Genomic DNA, 20,083 nt, shown 5'->3' on the forward strand with positions numbered 1-20,083 from the left:
AAGAATGTTACCACTAGTTTTTTCTACCTACTGTCTGCAGTCCCCAGCTGCCCCCTGGTGGCAGCCAAAGCTCACTAGCCCCTGGTGTTTGTCAACAGCCTTTTCTCCACACCTGGGAGGTTCAGTCCTTGTTTGTTGTTCTCCCACTCTCATGACCAAGTTTTGCAGAGCCTGCCTGGGACCAGCCCTCAGGCTGCTTTCCTTGGAGATGGCACAGTTCCCTGCCCTGAGCAGGCATTTCTGGCACAGTGGGTGCGTAATTGGTCACCGAGGAGTACCACCTGCATCTTGGAGGATGTTTGTTGTTGCTCCTGGCCTGCTTTTTAGTTCTCCAGATTCAGACGGGCAGGCTTCCGAAGCATCATTTCCCATTCTATCAGAAGTGACAGCTGGGGCTTAGCCAGCTCGTTCCTGGGAGGTGTAGCTTCAAGTCTGGCCATTCTGCCAGACTGTGAGTTCTGTGACTGGGGGCACTCTCTAACCTTCCCATGATTAAATGGAGACCATAAACTTGGCCTGTCCCAGAAGCCTCATAGGGAGTGGCAGTGGAGTCTTTGACTCTCTAGGATACCTGTGAGCCAGGCCATTCAGGCTGTCCTTTCTGTTCCTCAGCCCCCGAAGTTTCAATGGGTATAACCGAAAGTGAAACCTAAGGTTACAATGTAACTGCATGACCTGTCCTTCCCCAGGTTCCTGCCTCAAGACCAGTTGGGTCCATCTTTGACACTCCCTCCCACCATGCACTCCTTGGACGAGCCGCTTGACCTAAAGCTGAGCATCACCAAGCTCCGAGCGGCAAGAGAGAAGAGAGAAAGGACACTGGGTGTGGTCCGGCATCATGCTTTGCATAGGGAGCTGGGCCTGGTGGATGATAGCCCTACGCCTGGCTCTCCAGGCTCCCCACCACCAGGTACTTCACCGGTCAGCTGGGGCCTCAGATGAGACTGCTCCAAGGTGTGTCCAACAGGATGGAGCTTAAAGGTTCCAGTTGAGAGCGCCACCTCCATGCTGTCCATTCATCCTTTAAGTGGATGAGATCTGCCCAATTCACACAGCATCCACTTAGAACTAGTTCCAGTGGAACAAAGCCTGTGGAAGAATCTGGAAAGCGGGAGGGGGTGGGCAAAGCAACAGCTGAAGTTCCAAGACTGTATCTCTGGACTCAGGCTATAGGTATGGGTGGTTCAGCTGGGTGGTGATTGAGGAGTGTCAGGCAAATATGTCTTAAAGATGCTTTGAGCTCACACCTAGGTGGTATTCACCTCATCTGTTTAACCTTCAAATGAACCTGAGAACCAGTTTTACCATGTGCTTGAGGTAGAATAGTCAGCTCACGTAGTAGGAATAGTTGGGGTTCCTTCCCACCTTACACTATTTATGTTCCTGGATGAAACACACACACACACACACACACACACACACACACACACATACACGGCCTTAGGTTTTAACCTGCCTTACTCAGCACAGTAGCAGGGCCTGCCCTCTATGCTGTTAGCATCCTCCTCCCACCCAGAACTCCGAGTTACTACTTACTAGTTTATGTTCCATCTTGGCTGCTCTTGACCCAACTGAGCAGCCTCTGAGCCAAGTTCTCTTGGCCCCTTTACATGGTGGCTCTGGTTTCTCCCTCTTGCACACTCTCCAAAGGCGTGGCTCCTCACTCCTTCCTCAAGGCCCCAAGCCCAGGGAAACTTAAACCCCACTTTTCTCTCCTCCCCAGCTATTGACTGCTGGCATCTTTATTTACCAATCAGAATTAATTGGGGATGGGTTCCTAGAAGCTATGTGCAGACCCTCTCGTGCAAACAGTTTCAGGGAACCCAAATTAGCATTTGAATATAAGCAGCTACAAGTTATCCCAATTTTCTCATTTTATAGAAGGGAACATGGAGGCAGAATATTATAGGGAATAAGGTAGTCTTGTGTTTCAGTTCCAATTCTACTGTTTATCCCATGTGCCAGGTAGGTCTCATCTGTAAGATGGGGTATTTATAATTTTCTTCTTTGTTGTTGAGATGATCTTGTGTAGTGTAGGCTGGCAACGAACGCCTTCCGCCTCGGCCTCTTGGGTGCTGTGATTAGAGGTATCAACCACCACGGTATAAAGTCAGGTTCCTGTTTGTGCCAGCCAGTTCTCTTGGTGAAGGTCAGAGAAGATGATGGCATCTCTGTGACTGGATGTCTGGGGTCCCAGAGTAGTTGGAGATGGTGATAGAGACCCAGAGGTGCTGGGACCTGGTCCACCAAGATGCTGGCTGGCTTCTCTGAAACATGATCTTCTTCAGGTTTCCTGCTGAACCCCAAATTCCCTGAGAAGGTAGATGGACGCTTTTCTGCAGCCCCCTTGGTGGACCTCAGCTTATCACCACCATCTGGACTGGACTCCCCCAATGGCAGCAGCTCCCTGTCCCCTGAGCGCCAGGGCAGTGGAGACCTGCCTCCACTGCCTACTGCTGTGGTAAGGAAGGGGAGGTCCAGAGAGGGCTCCTTGACAAGCACCACCAAATTAGGTGGTTTAAAACAAGAGAAAGGAATTCGCTCAATTCTACAAACTAACAAGTAAAGATGGTGAGAGAGCCTCACTCCCTAGAAGACTCCAGGGGAAATTTGTTCCTTGCTGTTGTAGATTCAGGAAGCCCTAATCCTTAGCGTTCATTCCCAGAATGGTTACCCCAGCCCTTGTCTCTGCCTGCATCTCCAGCTGGCCCTTTCCCCTGTGTATGTCTGTGTCCAGGCCTTGCTCCTCTTTGTCAGAAAGACATGAGAGGATCACCTTACTCCAGAAGTACCTCACCTTACCCAAACACCCAGGACAACTTGTTTGCAAACAAGCTCACATGTTCATCTTTTGGGCTGATTTTTTTTTTTTTTTGAGGCAAGGTCTCTTTACTTAGCCCTGGAACTCATTCTGTAGACTAGGCTGGCCTTAAGATCTACTTGCCTTTGCCTTTCAAGAGCTAGATATAAAGGCATGTGACATATTGGTAGAATTTAACACTGTCTACAGGAGGGCAGAAATGGGGGGAGGGTCTGGGTCTGTAAATGGGGTACACTAACCAGCCCCTATTCTTACTCCTTAGGATTTCCAGCCACTTCGCTATTTGGATGGTGTCCCCAGCTCCTTCCAGTTCTTCTTGCCCCTGGGTTCTGGTGGGGCTCTGCACCTACCTGCTTCCTCCTTTCTTCCTCCCCCCAAGGACAAGTGCCTCTCACCAGAGCTGCCCCTAGCCAAGCAGCTGGTGTGTCGATGGGCCAAGGTGAGTGGGGACTGGGAAAAGTGGTGGGGGCTGGGCCAGTACCCCTACTTGGGCTCAGCACCCCGCCTGGCCCCACAGTGTAACCAGCTCTTTGAGCTCCTCCAAGACCTGGTTGACCATGTCAATGACCATCATGTCAAGCCGGAACAGGATGCTCGATACTGCTGTCACTGGGAGGGCTGTGCCCGCCATGGCCGTGGCTTCAATGCCAGGTGAGGGAGCAGGGTGAGGGCAGGAAGGGAGGGGCTGGGCACCCACTGAGCTGAGTAAGCCCTGGGCTCTTCCTGGAGCAGGTACAAGATGCTCATCCACATCCGGACTCACACCAATGAGAAGCCGCACCGGTGCCCCACCTGTAACAAGAGCTTCTCCCGCCTGGAGAACCTGAAGATCCACAACCGATCCCACACAGGTGAGTCTCCCGTGGAGGGGCAGGAACTACAGGGAGAGAGTGGAAAGAGGGACAAGTCTCATTGTTCACACCCTGCTCCCTGGCTTGAGAGAGGGTCTCATGTAGTCCAGGCTGGCTTCTAACTCTGTAGCCAATGATGACCGTGGACTTCATCCCCAAGTGTTGGGATTACAGGCATGGCTTTCACATCACCTTGATGTCACTTGCTGGGAGCCACAGCTTACAAGGGCATGATCATCGGACAGCACCTTAGGGAAGGCGGACTTGGTCTGCTCCTCCTCACTGTACCCTGAGCCCCGCAGATCCACACACACCATCTTAAGTTACTTAACTACTTCACTAAAAGGAGGAGAGCTGGACATGGATTAAAGCATACAGCTTTAATCTCAGTATTTGGGAGTCAGAGAGAGGAGGATCTCCATGAGTTCAAGGCTTGCCTGGTCTATATAGCAAGTTCCAGGCCAGGCAGAATTATATTATAGTGAGACTATGTCTCATGAAAAAACCCCAGAATTTAAAATAGCAGAATGAAATAGGTGAAATTAATTATAACTGTATTCTATAAAACCCAATATATAAATATGCATATATATGTATGTATGTATATGTACACACACACACATTTAAAAAAATGCCAGCAAACCTGGGGATGGTGATGAATGTCTGTACTCCTAAATGATTAGGAACTTTTTATTTTTTTTGAGACAGGGTTTCTCTGTGTAGCCCTGGCTGTCCTGGAACTCATTCTGTAGACCAGGCTGGCCTTGAACTCACAAATCCACCTGCCTCTGCCTCCCAAGTGCTGGGATTACGTGTGCCACCACCGCCCGGCATGATTGGGAACTTGAAGCAGGAAGATCACTTGAGCTCAGGAGTTCAAGGCAATCTTGGCCCACACAATGACACCCCATCTCAAAAACAGAAAAAGAGCCAGGCGATGGTGGAGCACGCCTTTAATCCTGGGTAAGGGAATAGGTGGAAACATCTGGCAGTTGCCAACATTCAATGCAACCCACCCTTACAGGTGAGAAGCCCTACGTCTGCCCCTATGAGGGCTGCAACAAGCGTTACTCCAACTCGAGTGACCGCTTCAAGCACACCCGTACCCACTACGTAGACAAGCCCTACTACTGCAAGATGCCCGGCTGTCACAAGCGCTACACGGACCCCAGTTCACTGCGCAAACACATCAAAGCCCACGGCCACTTTGTGTCCCATGAGCAGCAGGAGCTCCTGCAGCTGCGCCCACCCCCTAAGCCACCACTGCCCACCCCTGACAGCGGCTCCTATGTCAGTGGGGCTCAGATCATCATCCCGAACCCTGCTGCCCTTTTTGGAGGCCCCAGTCTGCCTGGCCTGCCCTTACCTCTGGCCCCCGGCCCCCTTGACCTCAGTGCTCTGGCCTGTGGCAATGGAGGAGGTGGCGGTGGGGTTGGCCCTGGGCTGCCGGGCTCTGTTCTGCCCCTCAATCTGGCCAAGAACCCACTGTTACCCTCACCCTTTGGAGCTGGCGGACTAGGCCTGCCTGTGGTCTCTCTCCTGGGTGGCTCTGCTGGTAGCAAGGCTGAGGGGGAGAAGGGTCGTGGGTCCGTGCCTGCCAGGGTCCTGGGCCTGGAAGACCACAAGACCCCCCTGGAAAGGACGGAGCGCAGCCGCTCCCGGCCAAGCCCTGATGGACTCCCTTTGCTACCAGGCACTGTACTGGACCTGTCCACTGGCAACTCAGCAGCCAGCAGTCCAGAGGCATTAACTCCTGGCTGGGTGGTCATTCCACCAGGGTCTGTGCTGCTCAAACCAGCTGTGGTAAACTGAAACTGGGCAACCTATCTACCAGCTGTGACAGTCCAGCCACCTACTGTGGGCTCATCCCTTGACGAACAGAAACTCTTCTGCGAAATAGCAATAATATCCTACTGCCCCAGTGCCAGGCTGCAGCCCCAGACAAGCTGGGTGGCAAGGATGGTGCTAGAAGGTCTGTGCTGGCCTCCTGGCTCCAGAGTGAGGACCTGGCTTGGACCTGCTGTCCAAGAAGAGCCATTCTCCTGGGTGCTAAGGCCTCAGTCACTTCCATTTCCCTCATCTGGGTGAGGCCTTCCTCTCTTGTCCTCCCGGGACTCAGTCCTGCCTCTTGCTCTGGTGCATTCCTCTCCATGACCAGCCTGGCTGGGCAGGTTTCCACTCCTCCCTGCCTTACCTACTTGTCAACTAGGAGCCCCCGCAGTGATCATAGATAGGCCATGCTTGGGAGTTCCCTAGACCCCTTTCCCTCTGGTCCGCCTTCTAGAGGGAGAGCAAGACAGACAGACAGACACAGGCTGCCTTTCCCTGCTTGCTGCTATGACAAGGTGCTTCACTGCTTGCTTAGCAGAGAAGCCTGCTCGCTCTGCCAGCAACTCTCTTTCCTGCCAGAATTAGCACTGCCAAAGGGTTGGCAACACTTTCCAAAGAGGAGGGGTAGCTGACCACTCGACCTTCTTGGGAATGTGCAAGCAGGTTCAAAACATCACTATTCTGACCTTGTCCAGCTTGGCTTGGCCTGGGCAGTGTTATTCTGCAGAAGCTTGCATTAGTCTATACCAGGTGGGCTGGGCTATCAGGCTCGGGAAGCAGCTATGGGTTTGGGGGCTACCAAGTCATGGAATGCAGGGAAGGAAGACTCACTGGAAAGGAGCCCCTGGGTGTTAAGCTAGGCAGCCAAGCACAGCATTGGGAGAACCAACTCTTTGCTCGGGGGGGAAAAGCTAGCTAGAGAAAGGCCTGGACCTGTGACAGGGTTCTTTCCTGACTTTCCAGTTGAACCCTTTTCTTGGTGCTGCCTCTCTTGCCCATGAGCTCTGAAGCCAGTGACCCCAGGGCTTGTACAACAAGCCAAGGACATTGGAGGACTATGTGCTCCACAGCTCCAAAAGGCTGGCTGCCCCACCTTGGGCCTCTTGCTGTCCCGTACTATGCTACAGTGTAGTATACGGTCCCATACTATGCTGCCCCTCATGTCCCTATTTTTAGAACAAAAGAGCTGCTGGGGTGGTAGTGGGGTCCTTGGCTCTGTGGCTCCTCTGAGCAGCCCTGCCTAGTCTTTTTCTCAGACTGCCCTTCTATTTCAGAAGGGTCACACTGCCCTGACCCACCTGACTGCTAGTCTTAAGACCCCAGCCCTGACGGGGCTCGGCTGTGCTGGCTCTACTCTGTGAAGGGGCTGTGAGCAAGTTAAGGAGCTGGTCTCCTACCTTTGGGTCTGCCTAGGATCCAAGCAACCTCCTGGCTCTGTTAGGGCTGTAGGCCTTAAGTCCCTAGCTGGGGGATTGGGTTTGAGACTCAAGCCCAAGAGCAGAGGGACAGAGCACTGGACATTAGCTTGGCATGTGACTCAGTGATAGACCAGGCTTGGAAGGGCTGGTATACCTATTGTCAGTTCGTTGCACATTCCAGGATTCAGTATTTTAACAGGTTCTAAGTGCCTTTCTATTGTAGCTTATGGTTTTCCTCGTTTTGGCTCCATTGCTGTTAGCATAGAGTTTAAAAAAAAAGAGAGAGAGATAAGCTAATGACTATAACAATCTATTCCTCCATGTGAGAGGAAGTTTATACAGAAACAATAAAGTGAGTTGCAAAGATGGTTTCTGCCCAGTAGTACGTGTGCCAGGAGCTGGACACCTGTTCGTGCCTGCTTGTTGGCCTCCCAGTCTGGAGCTACCTTCACTGTGAAGCTGTGATCAGAAGGCCTCCCCTCTGGGACTAGAGGGGTAGGTAGTAAGGGACAAGTGGATACAAGTTATTCTGAAGTACCCATCACAAGGTTCAAGCCTTGGTCTGACCTTGCCTGCCGATCGACACCTTGGTCCAAAACTGCTTTCCAGCTACACACAAGCAGTCTGACCCATCTGCTGAGCAATATCCAATCCTAGCTGGAAATTCTGGAGCTAGTTCTTTATCCCTAGGGCAGGCAGGGGCAGACCCTTTGGTTTCCTCAGGACTGTGGAAATATAGGTGGGAACAAGTGGGTATGTGGCTGTTCACTAACATTCCACCCACAAGGCTGTCAATGGCTGCCACCTCCTGACTCCATCACAGCCAAAGCAGGCAGCGAGTGAGCAAACCTCAAACAGAACATATGCAGTAGAGGAATATGGGAAAGACGTTTATTACTAGGCTATAAGTTATGAGGCAATGGTGGGGTGTGGAGGCCAGCAGTCACGTTTTGGGTGTCTGCCCTTTCTCTCTGTCTTCCTGGGCTTGTATTCGGAGTTCTTCATCTAGGCGTTCCTTTGCACGGACAACCTAAAGAGGAGGAGAGAGATCAAGTTCTGACAGTCTCTGCTCTTTGCCTGAATGTAGGACCTTCCCCCTGCACCCCAGAGGACAGTGGACATACATGATTAAAGCAGCTTTAATAGAACCCAGGGCAGGAGGAGAATATGTGGCATCCTTCCTCACCTTTGACTGCAGGTAGAAAGAGCCACCCACGGACTTATCATTCACCTTAAATAGATGTTCATAATTCTGTAGGGAGATGAGACGGTGTATGTTAGTCTCTGAGCGAGACATTAGGAAGGCAGATGACAAGACACATTAAAGGGTCTAACCTCTGACCCACGTCATGCAGGAAGCTGCTGCTGTGACCACAAGGATCCGAGAGGGACAGGTAACCATGTGGGGATGGCTCAGGTGCTACAGCTAGCTGCCTGTTTCTTAAGTTGTTCTGCCTGGGGCTTTTCAAGCTCCCAGTGGCTGTGGTCAGCACTTCCACACTTGCCCTCTTCTGCCTGCCTGTGAACCACCACCCCATCACAGACAGGGGGTCTCACCTTCTGGACCTCCTCAGGGCTCAGCTTGGTGATGTTGAGAATCTGTCGGGCTTCCTGGAGGCTGAGGCCAGAGAGATTGGATGCAGCTGCAGACTGGTGTCCAGCACGGCCTCGAGCATCAGCGGCTGCCTGGCTTGCTGTAGACACATGGGTGACTGCTTAGCCCTCTTGGTGGCCCAGAGCTTCCCCCAAGCCTTCTAAGTGACATGAAAGAAACAATTGGTTCAGGAGTGGCAAGCATTCCATACTGAATGATAGGATAAGTCTAAACTATGCTTTTGCTCCCCTAAGATCATTTGCTCCTCTTCCTTCCCTCACTCCTTGTCCCAGAGGCCTAGCAAATGTGGAGCTTTAAGCTGCTTTGGGGACTAGAGTGAAGCCACGGGTAGGGGAGGAGCAATAGCTGATGTGAAGAGCCTCCACGATGGCCTAGCTAACACCGAGACTACCTGTCACAGTAGACTGACCCTGGTGACAGAATAAAATTTGTCTGCATTGGGATTACTCGATTTTTCTTGAAGGCAGCCAGATATAACTCTTACTTTATTTACCAAAAGGCTGTTCATCTTGGACACTCTAGTCAGGCCTAAGTGGAAACTAACTTTTCCCGTACATAGGAATCTCTCAAAGTCTGGCACTGCCTCCTACCATGGGAAAGTACTTCAGGCCACCCAGGCCACAGAATTCTAGCCAGAAGAGATCCCTTCATTCACAACAGACACAACACATGAGAAATCTAAACAGGATGAGGATTCCCAAGCATACAGGGAAGTAGAGGCTTACCTGCAAACTCCTGCCTCAGGGCCCTGGCAAAGGCTCTGCCCACCACCTGCACACCCATCACAATGATCTGGGCCAGGTACTTGGCCTGTGGGCAAAAGAGGCAGCTTGTAGATGGCTAGTGAGCAGGGAGGCTGGACTACCTCTTCTAAGCTTCCTTTCTCTGGCGGCACCAGATACTCACACTGGCCTTCCCAGAGGCAAGACCGGCTCCCTTCGCCTTCAGGAAAAGGCTGTATGGGATGAAGACACTATTTTTGGAAAGAAACTTTTTCCTAGAACCAACATACAGAACAGTCCAGACTACCACCAGTTTAGTCCAAGGCCACTGATGGCTCTTCTGTACTTTTGAAATGGTCTGGCCCAGCTTTTATATTACCAGGGAAAACAGATCCATCCCAATACTCCTAAGGCCTACGACTTGAAATCTGTCCATGAATACAACAACAAAAAAAGTTACTAAAGGTCTGTGTGTGGTGCTGCGTGCCTATAATCCTAGTGTCAGGGAGGCTGAGGCAGAGTGATCGTGAACCTGGATTTCATAGGAAAACCTTGTCAAACAGGGGCCAAGAAGATGGTTCAGCAGTTAAAAGTGCTTGCTTATGCAACCATAAAGACCTGAGTTCAGATCCCAGGATCTGTACTAAGCCAGGCATGGTCTTGCCCTGTGTGTCCCTGTTATCCCTGTTATCCAAACATTGAGTAGGGTGGAAGCAAGAGGACTACTGGGGCTTCCTGAATACTACCTAGCCAAAAACAAGTGTTCAAATCCACAGACAGACAGACCCTGTCTCAAAGAAAAAAGGTGGAGAGTGATAGGTCACCTAACAGCACTGTGCGTGCGTGCGTGCGTGCGTGCGTGCGTGCGTGTGCGTGTGTGTACATGTACGCCCACCTATACGAAGGGGTGAGGAGAGCTAAGGGTCTACGTAGAACACCATGTTTAAGAGAGAAGAACTTACAAGGGAATTCAGATATAGTAAGGTAGGAACCCAGCAACTGGAAGAACACTAATTTGCTAAGCTACTGGGTTCATAGGTCTATTCAGTCTGTTCACTTTGGACAAAGACGCATGGGACTCAATTCCTGCTCTCAGAGCAAGCTGTATACCTACTGTCCAGAAAAATCAACTCCCACAAGGCAAGGCTACCCAGATCCCAATACTATACAAATCAAAGTCACATGAAGGCCCTAGGAAGTCTAAGAGCCAGTGGAGGTTGCTGAGGGAATGAATAATCAGGAATGGGGTGGAGGTTCTGGGGAAAGATAGCATTTCTCCTAGGCTGGGTCCTAAGGTGCACGTGGAGCCATGGCAGTGAGCCACAAGTGAAGCAGGTAGGCCTAGGATCAGACACCCTGGGAACATCCTAGGCTGGAAAACCACAGAAGGGAGGATGGATTAATGGAGAACCATTAAGATTTTACTATGAAACAAGTGATTTGTAGATAGCATTCATAAAACTGGATCCCATGGGGGGACTAGAGAGATGGCTCAGCAGTTGAGAACACCGACTGTTCTTCCAGAGGTTCTGTGTTCAATTTTCAGCAACCCCATGGTGGCTCACGACCATCTGTAATGGGATCCAATGCCCTCTTCTGGTGTGTCTGAAGATAGCCTGTAGTGCACTCACATACATAAGATAATCTTTTTAAAAAGTTACACATGGATTAAAAAAAAACACAACTGGATGCCATGTCTGTGAAGTAATATAAAGGGGCAAGCCGAGGACTCTTAAAAGCTCACTGCACTAGCAGTGTTCATACGGCACAGCTGAAAGATTGGACCTTTCTCCCTAGTACTTCCCTGTGGCTAATTTTCTCAGTCAACAAGTATTGACTGAGCCTGTGTACCAGGTACTGTGTCAAACATATTCTAGTGCTGTACCATTTAATCCCAAGAACTCAAGAGGTTTACTGAAACTCGAAAGAGGAGTGGGATAGTTGAAGCCCTATTACTCATAGCACCTTACTCCAAAAGGATAACAAGATGGCCTTGCATCAGGAACTTAAGACTCCAGAATTTCCCTTTCTGGCTTCGAGGCCCGGTCCTTTCATTAGCAAGAAGATATAATTATGGGTCATTAGGGAAACCTCACAGTAGGTTGGAATTTCATAAGCCCTACCTTCCATACGAGAAAGCATGGCCCAGAGAAGACTGTTCTGTGACCAAAGACAGGCGTGGGGTTAGCCAGCTGTGGCACGGAACAGGAGTAACAAGGTGCTTGCTGATTGGCAATCTCACCTGATTTGTGTCTTGCTCACTTAGAGCCACTGCCAAGTAGGACAAGAAGCTTTGAGCTAGAATTCAGTTTCTGACTGGCTCTAGAGGGCTCCCTTGACTTACAAACCCCCAGGAGATCTCACATCACACAGAAAGTCTGCTTTTTTGTAGCCACACATCCATACCATGGCCTCCCGAAGCAACAATGTGCTTTCCTGATAAGATCCAGGACTACTGCTAGATAACGGATGCTAAGAGCTGAGGCTGGCCAGCCTGATGGTGAACACCTTAATCCCAGCACTGAGGCGGCACAGGCAGGCGCAGGCGGATCTCTCAGTCCAAGGACACCCCCTGGGCTACATAGCAAGTTCCAGGATGATCAGAGCTACATAAAAACTCAGAAAGGTCTCTATGCAGAGAAACAAAAACAACAAAACAGGCTGAAACTGCAGAACCCCCACCCCAGCCTCAAACATTTCAAGCCAAAGGCCTAGAAGCTATTAGGGAAGGCAAAAATGACTGCAAAGGTTCACCAGCCACCTGGGATTTGCAGACAGACAAATTTACCCATGTTTCCGCAGAGATGTTCTCTGGAGGTTGGCAGACTGCTACAATGTTTATACAGGCCATCTTTGGGATTATCTCCTAAACCCATCTCAGCTTCCCATCCTGGTCAAATTCTCAACCCCTATGTGCCTCAGTTTCCTGACAGCACAAGTGGCTGTCAGAGACTGAAGTTTGGCATAGAGCCTAACTGACACAGCAGGTAGCCAGCAAGTATTGGTCTTCATGTATTATTTTTCTGTTTTTAATAAAAGTTTGTCAGTGGTCAGGCAGTTAGCCTGGTGGTTCATACCTTAATCCCAGTACTCAGGAGGCAGAGGTAGGAGGACAGGCCCAAGTTCAAAGTCACCTTGGTATACACAGTAAATTCCAGGCTAGCAAGGGTTATATAAGGAGACCCTGTTTGTTAAAAAAAAAAGAAAGAAAGAAAAGAAAAGAAATAAAAAAAGAAGGAAAGAACAAAAACACAGTTTCTTCCAGTCAGGCCCTCTGGTGTCTCAGAGGTAAAATCTACACAATTCAGTCTTCTAGGAGCTATGAAGCCAGCAGCAAGGGGAAGGAGCCAGAACAGAGGCTGACATCCACTGGAAAACTTCCTTTGCTTTGTAGCCTTGGACAAATTACTCAACTTTTTTGAACCACATCTTAAAATGCAAAGTGGGGAGAATAATATATTCCCTGCAGGAGAGGTGTAAGGCCCTGGGAGGCACTAAAGACAAAAACAAGAGGACTGCCAGGTAAGTAGGGTCCGAGAGTCAGAGCGCAATGGCTGGCTTTGCTCCCACCTGGACCCTGCTGGCGGGGCACTCCTGATGCTTCACTCACAGCTGAAGACTTCTGGGGTGCAGAGCTCCACCAGCAACAACCCACTCCAAGGGTATTCAAACAGCCATAACTAAGGCCCCTCTAAGAAGGCCTCCAAATAACTAACTCACTGACATGCCTGCCAGCTCACCTGGTGGGTAACTTCAGGCCAAGCAATAGCTGAGGGCAGGCAACATAGTCACAGTAACCTGAAACCTGCCATTAGCAACACACTACTGTGGGGCAGAGGACGCTGCCATCAGATGGTGAACTGGTAAGGTATTGAGTAGCAAAGTTGAGAGCCCTAATAAAACTCGGCAGGAGTTCAAACTATCTTTCAATCAGATTCCTGCACTGGAGCACATGACCATGACACCCCACTAAGAGGACCTGGACAACTGGCCACATAGCATGGCATTAACAGTTCCCTTGCTAACGAGGTATCTAGGTATCCAAGTGGGAATCCTAGGTACCCTTCCTGGGAATCTCTTCCTGTTAAAGGTATTTACTCTGGTCCACCCTGAGGAAGTTGTATGCAACTACAACCCACCATGAACAGAGCAGTGTGGACAAGCGAGAACTGTCACCTTCATCAAGGACCTCCATTGGGGGCGGGGCGGGCTGAGCAGTGCCTAGGGCCTCAGTCTCCTGCAGAAGCTCCGTCAGCACTCCTGGCACTACCCTGAACTAAGCTGGATTCCCCACACCCCAGGGCTCACCGCAGGCCCTGTTCTCAACTCTGAGGTTCCCAGTGGTGTCTGGGTGCACTGGAGTTTGAGAGCCACAGCCACCATCCTAGCCCCCGCTGTTTATCACCCAGAGAAACACGGGCTGGGCCCCTTATCTTAGATTGCATTTCACCTCCCCTGAGCAGTGTGTTGATGTCCCAAGAACTGGGTGCCCCACTGTCCAGTGTAAAGCAGAAGTTTTACCCCTGAGTTTACCCCAAGCATTCTTCTAATACCCCAGTGGCAAGGTGATAGTACAGAACAACACACTACTTTCCCAACTGGGAAGCAATATGACAACAAGGGTGGTGAGCAGGGATCCCAAAACTGATGTTTAAGTCATGGAAGTGCATTAGGAGGGTCCCAGCTTTCAGGTCTGTGTACCAGTGCACAGTGGCAGGCCCTACAAATAGTTACTGGTGTTACAGCTAGACAGGAGGAAGGTCAGCCTGCAATGGCATTTATGACAGTGTTTCTGGGTCCCTACTGGTATGAACAGCACATATCTGAAAGAGCATGACTGTCCATGAACCAACACTTTAATCAAGTCACCCTTAGCTCTGTTTGGCCAAAGCTACAGTCTCATACACTTCACTCCCCAGGCAGGGTTTCTGTATGCCTCCAATGCTAAAGGAAAGGTGGCAGTGCCCAGTTCTTACACAGTGCTCCACTGCTGCCTACAAATTCAGTTCGTCTTCAGCTTGGCACTGATATCTCCCACCTCTGACTCACTGCCCTGACCTCCTTCACTATGAATGTCCTCCCTCCTATCTAGACACGGTCAAAGACTCAACACTGCCAAGGCTTGGTGGTAATGGTGCACTTGGGAAGCAGAGGCAGGGGGGTTTGAGACCAGCCGGAGTTACAAAGCCCCAAACCAAAACCTGTAACGTTCATAAGGACTTGGCATAATTCGACATAATCTGACGCCAGATAAAAATCTCCTAGGCTCCTGGTCCTTACACCTTCCAGCAGTACTTTCTTTTCCTCTTTTGGAGGTAGTAACGGGGATTGAATGTAAGGCCTTACCCGTGGTGGGCAAGCATTGTGACACTGAGCTATACCCTCAGCCCTATGTACTAAAGTGCACAAGCTGCCCTGGAACTCACAAATTCCTGATCTTCCTGCCCCAGTGAGTTTAAAGCCAGCCTGAGCACATACAGCGTTCCAGGCGAGCCACGCTATCTATAGACGAAGCGATACGGAGTCTCAGACAAACAGATAAATAACAAGCTTCCCTAACCAACCGCCTTCCAATCACTTAGGGGCAAACCTCAAGAACCTGCGGGCAACTTCCAGGTGCCAATGGTGCCACAAACGCCCAGTCTTCCTGGTTTCAATTCTAGCTCAAGTCTCAGGTTTACCACTTCCTTGGACGAGCCAACTGTCAAACGCGGTTAAAAGCCAAGCGACACCACGGATGTCGCCGAATCCTGCCACTCTACAATCGTCTCCCCCCACTGCCCACCATGGATCGCGCACGCCGAGGCCGGGAACGCACAGGCCGGACTTGGCCCGGAGCTTTCCGTCAACCGAGCCTCGTTTCCCGGGTCTACAGTTGTCACTGCCGCGGCACCAGCGACCGAGCCGGCGCCACGCTACGCTACAGACCCTGCTTCCTGCGGGGTCCGCGGAGGACTCGCGGCATCAGAACCAAAGCCCGCTGGCGAACTCCGACTAGATCTCCCTTCCCCAACACCCCATTCCAGGCCTCACCATGGCGGCCGCTCCACTTTAGGGGGTCGGGTGCCACTTCCCGACCCAGTGGGACCAGCTCAAGGGCTGCTGGTGGGTCAGAGGTCAAGAGAGAGCTGAGAGCGCGTGCGCAAGGGCGTGACGCATTTTCAGGGGCGTGACTCTCGCGACACCACGTGTGTGGGCGGAGCCTGCCTCGGGATTCTAGGACCGCTGGGCTGCGCCAGACTTGGCGCCATTGGGTGGCCTCGGGACTGGTACTCCGAGTTGTTTTTTTCCTTCTTTTTCCCAAAACATTTAGGAAGAAGCCATCATATGAAATAAACCAGAGTATAATAGGTCAAAATTTCTAGAGTATTTAAGAAAACTAGGTATTTCAAATAGGATTTATTCCGCAGTCCTCCCTTCTCGTGAAGCTCTCATTTCTGCCCAGGTCCAGTCAATTCTGTAATCTAATGCCATCTTCTCAGTGAGGCCCACCAACGAGTGTAGTACCCCTACTACATTGATATGCCCAGCATGCTGTCCTGATTTCGAGAGGCTAAAGTGTCCTTTAAACAACAGATGCGGGGCTGGTGAGATGGCCCAGCCTACCCATAAGAGAAATGAGTGCTCTTCCAAAGGTCCTGAGTTCAATTCCCAGCCACCACACGGTGGCTCAAAACCACCGTAATGAGATCTGACGCCCTCTTCTGGTGTGTCTGAAGACAGCTACAGTAGTACTTATTTATAATAATAAATAAATCTTTGGGCCTGAGTGAGTGGGGTCTACTGGAGCAAGCAGAGGTCCTAAAAGTCAATTCCCAACAACCAGATGAAGGCTCACAACTATCTGTACAGCTACAGTGTACTCATATACATAAAATAAATAAATCTTTAAACAACAGATGCTTTTTTTTTTCTTTCTGATTTTTGTTTGTCTTTTGAGACAGGGTTTCTCTGTGTAACCCTGGCTGTCCTGGACCTCACTCTGTAGACCAGATTGGCCTTGAATTCACAGCATTCTGTCTGCCTCTGCCTTCTGAGTGCTGGGATTAAAGGCCTGCGCCACCACTGCCCAGTTGGTTCTGGAATCTTTATGCCAGGTTTAGTCTCTATTCGAGCTTCTTCGCTTGGTTTGCAAAGGCTTCTCTTCAAATCCTCACAAGACCATCTCTGGTCTGTGTGTCTGTGTGTTGGTGACAGTTCCATCAAGACATCCATAATTCACACACCAAACAGTTACACCTCTTGGAGCGTACAGTTCAGTTCCTCCATGACCACTATCCAGATGAGACCAGTTCTTGCCCAACAGTCAGGTCCCTACTTTGAAATGAAATCTCCTCATTTGTATTCTGTGTCTATGGGTTTCTCCTGGCCATTTTATAGAATCAGAATCAGAACAACACGTGGCCTTGTAACTCCATTATCTTTCATGCTTCATTTTTTTCCCTCTTAAGTTCTCAACCTGTGTATCTTGACTCCTTTGGCAAGTTTCAATCTCCAGAGATATTTACAGTGTGATTCATAATAGTACCAAAATTACAGCTATGAAGTAGCAATGAAAGTAATTTTATGATTGGGGGTCACCACAACATGAGGAACTGTATTAAGGGGCTGCAGCATTAGGAAGGTTGAGAACCAGTGCTCTATGATATAATTCCTTTTTTTTTTAACCTTTATTACTCATTTCTATGCCTTCCTACTAGAGCAGGAGCTCAGAGTGGGCAGGACGTTTATGCCTTTACTCTTAGCTATCAAGCACCTGAAAGGCTGCCTGGCATGCAATGGATACTCATGTATGTTTGGTGAATGGCCTTAAATCAGATTCCTCTAGACCAGTGGTTCTCAACTCTCCTAAATGCTTCAATCCTTTAATATAGTTCCTCATGTTGTAGTAACCCCCAACTATAAAATTATTTTTGTGGTGACTATTATGGACTGTAATGTAAATATCTGTGTTTTCCCATGGCCTTAGGCAACCTGTGAAAGGGTCACTTAACCCCCAAAAGGGTTCATGACCCACAGATTGAGAATCTCTGACCTAGACCACTGCCCAACCTACCTTCCTTTCCCTCTAGCTCTCCAAATTCCCCTTCCCTGGCTGCATTGCTGATCTTCCATTTGCTTGCCATTGGCTCCTTCAGATCTTAGTTTTCATTTTCTAATTTTTTTTTCCAAGACAGGGTTTCTCTGTATAGCCCTGGATGTCCTGGAACTCACTCTGTAGACCAGGCTAGCCTTGAACTCTGAAATCCACCTGCCTCTGCCTCCCAAGTGCTGGGATTAAAGGTGTGCGCCACCACCACCCGGTTTAGTTTTCATTTTCAAAGAATGGAAGAATCTCCTCCTCGGGCCCTGACCCTGCTTGCCCCTAAGCCTCAGTGAGCTCCTTTTCAGTTTCCCCTTATTCTGCTTTCCTATGCACTGTCCGGTTCCCTAGTATAACAAAGCTGTAGTCCGTGGAAGCACCATCTTTCCTGTATATTACAAGGTACATGTAGCAAAATGAAACCAGTACAAACAGGAGCAGAACCAAAGCTTGCTCATTCATTCATATTCCTGTGTCCTTTCTAGATTCCCAGGGAGCGGAGCAGCACAAGAGGCAGCTGGCTTAGAAAAGTTTAATTGCTGGAAGCATCCAGAGCATGTAGGCTGTTTGTTATGGGGTCCACACCACTGAGGCTGTTGGCTCCATGAGACCCTTTCTCCTGGCAAACAGTCCTCGGCCCCTGAGGAGAAAGCTGCTCCCAACAGCCTGGTAGGGGACCAGCCCCCAGTGTCCTTGACTGTGGCTGGTGCAGTAGGCAAGATAGCTTGGCTTGTAGTAACTGAAGATGTTAGAGGAAACCAACAGAAAGACTGGGAGACACAGGGCATCCCGAGTTGGCCCAGAGACATGCTACTGACACCTACCTCCCACCCACTGATGTCACATGCTAACAGGCAGCTAAACATACACAGCTGGCTCCAGAAGGCAGAGGAGCAGACAGTCTCTGGAGCTGCATCGAGGCCCAGCAGCTGTGGAAGTGCCTGAAGCTGGTGTGAAACCCAGGGCTTCTGGGCTGGATGTGCGTGCCAGGGCCAGCACAGCATTGTCCAGTTTGCAGAGATCTAAGGTGTGGAGGGGCTGCAGGTGGTTCCAAGAGGTGGCAGTGGCAGCTGTGACTAGGTGTGCCTCTCATGCAGGCTAGTCCTGGGGTGAGAAAGCAGGAAGCAGGAGTTAGAGGGCCCGAGAAGTGAAGGTATGCAGCACAGTCTATCCAGGAGGCCAGTGCTTCTGGCTGAGGAAGCTGGGCCAAGTGCCACTCACCCACTCATCTTCATCCACCCCTTCAAAGGAGTCCTGGGGCAGCGGGTCTTCTCGGTTCCCCAGCTTTGCTACCATGGCACTCAGCAGCTGTGAAAGAGGACAGGACAGGCACAGAGAAATGACTAATGACCTCAAAAATGTAAAACCATGCTAAAAAGTGCCCTTTCAATTAGAACCCTGGCTAAGTTGATGGGTTTTCATTGTAAAACACAGTAAGAAGGGGTCAGAGACAAGAGACTGTAATGTGTGGTACCTGACACAAGAAGCTGCCATCTCTTGTGCATGACCTCAGAGGCTCAGATGTACACCAGCCTCACCGTGGGCTTAGGTCTCCGACCTTTAATGTGGTTGGGTAAGGGCTGGCTAGGATGTGTGCCTCTTGCTGCCCTCCCTGTTTTCCTGTGGCCTCGGGGCAGCAAAGCACCCCTGGGTCTGACCCCTACCCAGAGTCTGGTGTGGTGACAAGGGTGACATGTGGCTCTTCCTGCCATCTGGGTTGGCACATGGAGGACACTGCCTGCCTGGGCTGCACAGCATCCTTCTCCCGGGGCTCACCTCTTCTTTCTTTTGTTGGTCAGACTTCTCTTCCAGGTACTGTGATGAGGACGGGGCTCTTCGGGCAGGGGCCTCACGGGGGGCTTGGCTCACTGGGGTGAAGCAAGGACAGGCATCAAAGAAGGCCCTGTTTACAGTCAACCCTCAGGGGATTTGCTGGTACAGATCAAAGAAGTGGCATCAACAAGTTATTAAAGCCCCTGTTCACTAGGTCTGCCCATAGCACCAGGCTATGTATATGTAAGGATACTGTATGCGTTAAGTATCCAACACATGCATGTGTATATACACATGCATGAATGCAAGGGTAAAACACAAGCCACAGAATTTGCTCTCTAGGGGTTCAGAGACTGAGTCTGGAGACATGTCCAGCATCCTCAGGAGAGCCAGAGGTCTGTGGCAGCAGGAATGAAGGACTGTACTTGGGCCTCTGTTCCTCCTTCCACCCCTGTCCAGATCTCTTCCCCTGCTGTCTCCCCGTTTTATTCCTTACTCTACCTGGGGTCATCCCAGGGGGCTGCAAACTCAGTAGCCGGGGCTGGCCATTAGCACCCTCAAACCAGGCTTTGGCACTGAGTATTGGCTCCCAGGTCACAGCCGTGTCCGGGAACACATCATCCTGGAAGAATTCTTTCTGCAGAGGATGAAGGATCTCTCCTGAGACACTGAGCAGTGGCCCAAGACACGTAAGGCCCTGAGACCTGGCCCCACCCGCACTGGCATTCACATGCTTTGCAGATGTTCCCCCAAAAGTAGACAGCTGGGATGTTTGGATGCAAGAACAGGTAAGAACTTAAGTTCCTTAGTCTCTGGCCAGCCACCAAAAGAGGAGCTTGAGTCCTTGACCCAAACTCACTCTGACCCGGGGCAGCCGGAAAGCAACAGGCTCCAAGGAGGTCTGGCGAAGCCGCAGGCATCGAGCAAACTCCACATCCTGAATGTCACACTCAGTCTTGGGCAGAAGGAC

The 20,083-nt window shown here is 50.5% G+C and overlaps 2 protein-coding genes across 5 annotated transcripts in view; one reads left to right on the forward strand and one right to left on the reverse strand.

The window, feature by feature from the left end:
- The window catches only part of Glis2 (GLIS family zinc finger 2), a 19,972-nt gene extending 12,676 nt beyond the window's left edge, over positions 1-7,296 (forward strand). The window contains exons 2-7 of the mRNA XM_031361132.1: positions 690-910; positions 2,289-2,461; positions 3,084-3,260; positions 3,339-3,472; positions 3,554-3,672; positions 4,697-7,296. Of these exons, the coding sequence (XP_031216992.1) occupies positions 739-910; positions 2,289-2,461; positions 3,084-3,260; positions 3,339-3,472; positions 3,554-3,672; positions 4,697-5,484 (1,563 nt within the window). The 5' untranslated portion in view covers positions 690-738 and the 3' untranslated portion in view covers positions 5,485-7,296. The remainder of the gene's footprint in view (positions 1-689; positions 911-2,288; positions 2,462-3,083; positions 3,261-3,338; positions 3,473-3,553; positions 3,673-4,696) is intronic.
- Positions 7,297-7,789: 493 nt separating this feature from the next.
- The window catches only part of LOC116084253 (mitochondrial import inner membrane translocase subunit TIM16), a 64,587-nt gene continuing 52,293 nt past the window's right edge, over positions 7,790-20,083 (reverse strand). Inside the window, exons 24-31 of one of the 4 annotated variants that reach the window (XM_031361107.1) lie at positions 19,973-20,083; positions 19,615-19,750; positions 19,117-19,208; positions 18,562-18,648; positions 9,261-9,345; positions 8,478-8,614; positions 8,107-8,172; positions 7,790-7,950 (exon numbers count right to left, since the gene is read on the reverse strand). The exon at positions 19,973-20,083 is cut by the window's right edge and continues 15 nt beyond it. In XM_031361107.1, coding sequence (XP_031216967.1) covers positions 7,864-7,950; positions 8,107-8,172; positions 8,478-8,614; positions 9,261-9,345; positions 18,562-18,648; positions 19,117-19,208; positions 19,615-19,750; positions 19,973-20,083 — 801 coding nt within the window. In that variant the 3' untranslated portion in view covers positions 7,790-7,863. Of the gene's footprint in view, positions 7,951-8,106; positions 8,173-8,477; positions 8,615-9,260; positions 9,346-15,042; positions 15,128-15,290; positions 15,424-17,858; positions 18,445-18,561; positions 18,649-19,116; positions 19,209-19,614; positions 19,751-19,972 lie in introns of those variants that run through there. The other 3 variants (XM_031361092.1, XM_031361099.1, XM_031361090.1) reach the window with 3 other exon arrangements.

The sequence above is a fragment of the Mastomys coucha genome, unplaced genomic scaffold (assembly GCF_008632895.1).
Source record: "Mastomys coucha isolate ucsf_1 unplaced genomic scaffold, UCSF_Mcou_1 pScaffold12, whole genome shotgun sequence".
NCBI lineage: Eukaryota > Metazoa > Chordata > Mammalia > Rodentia > Muridae > Mastomys > Mastomys coucha.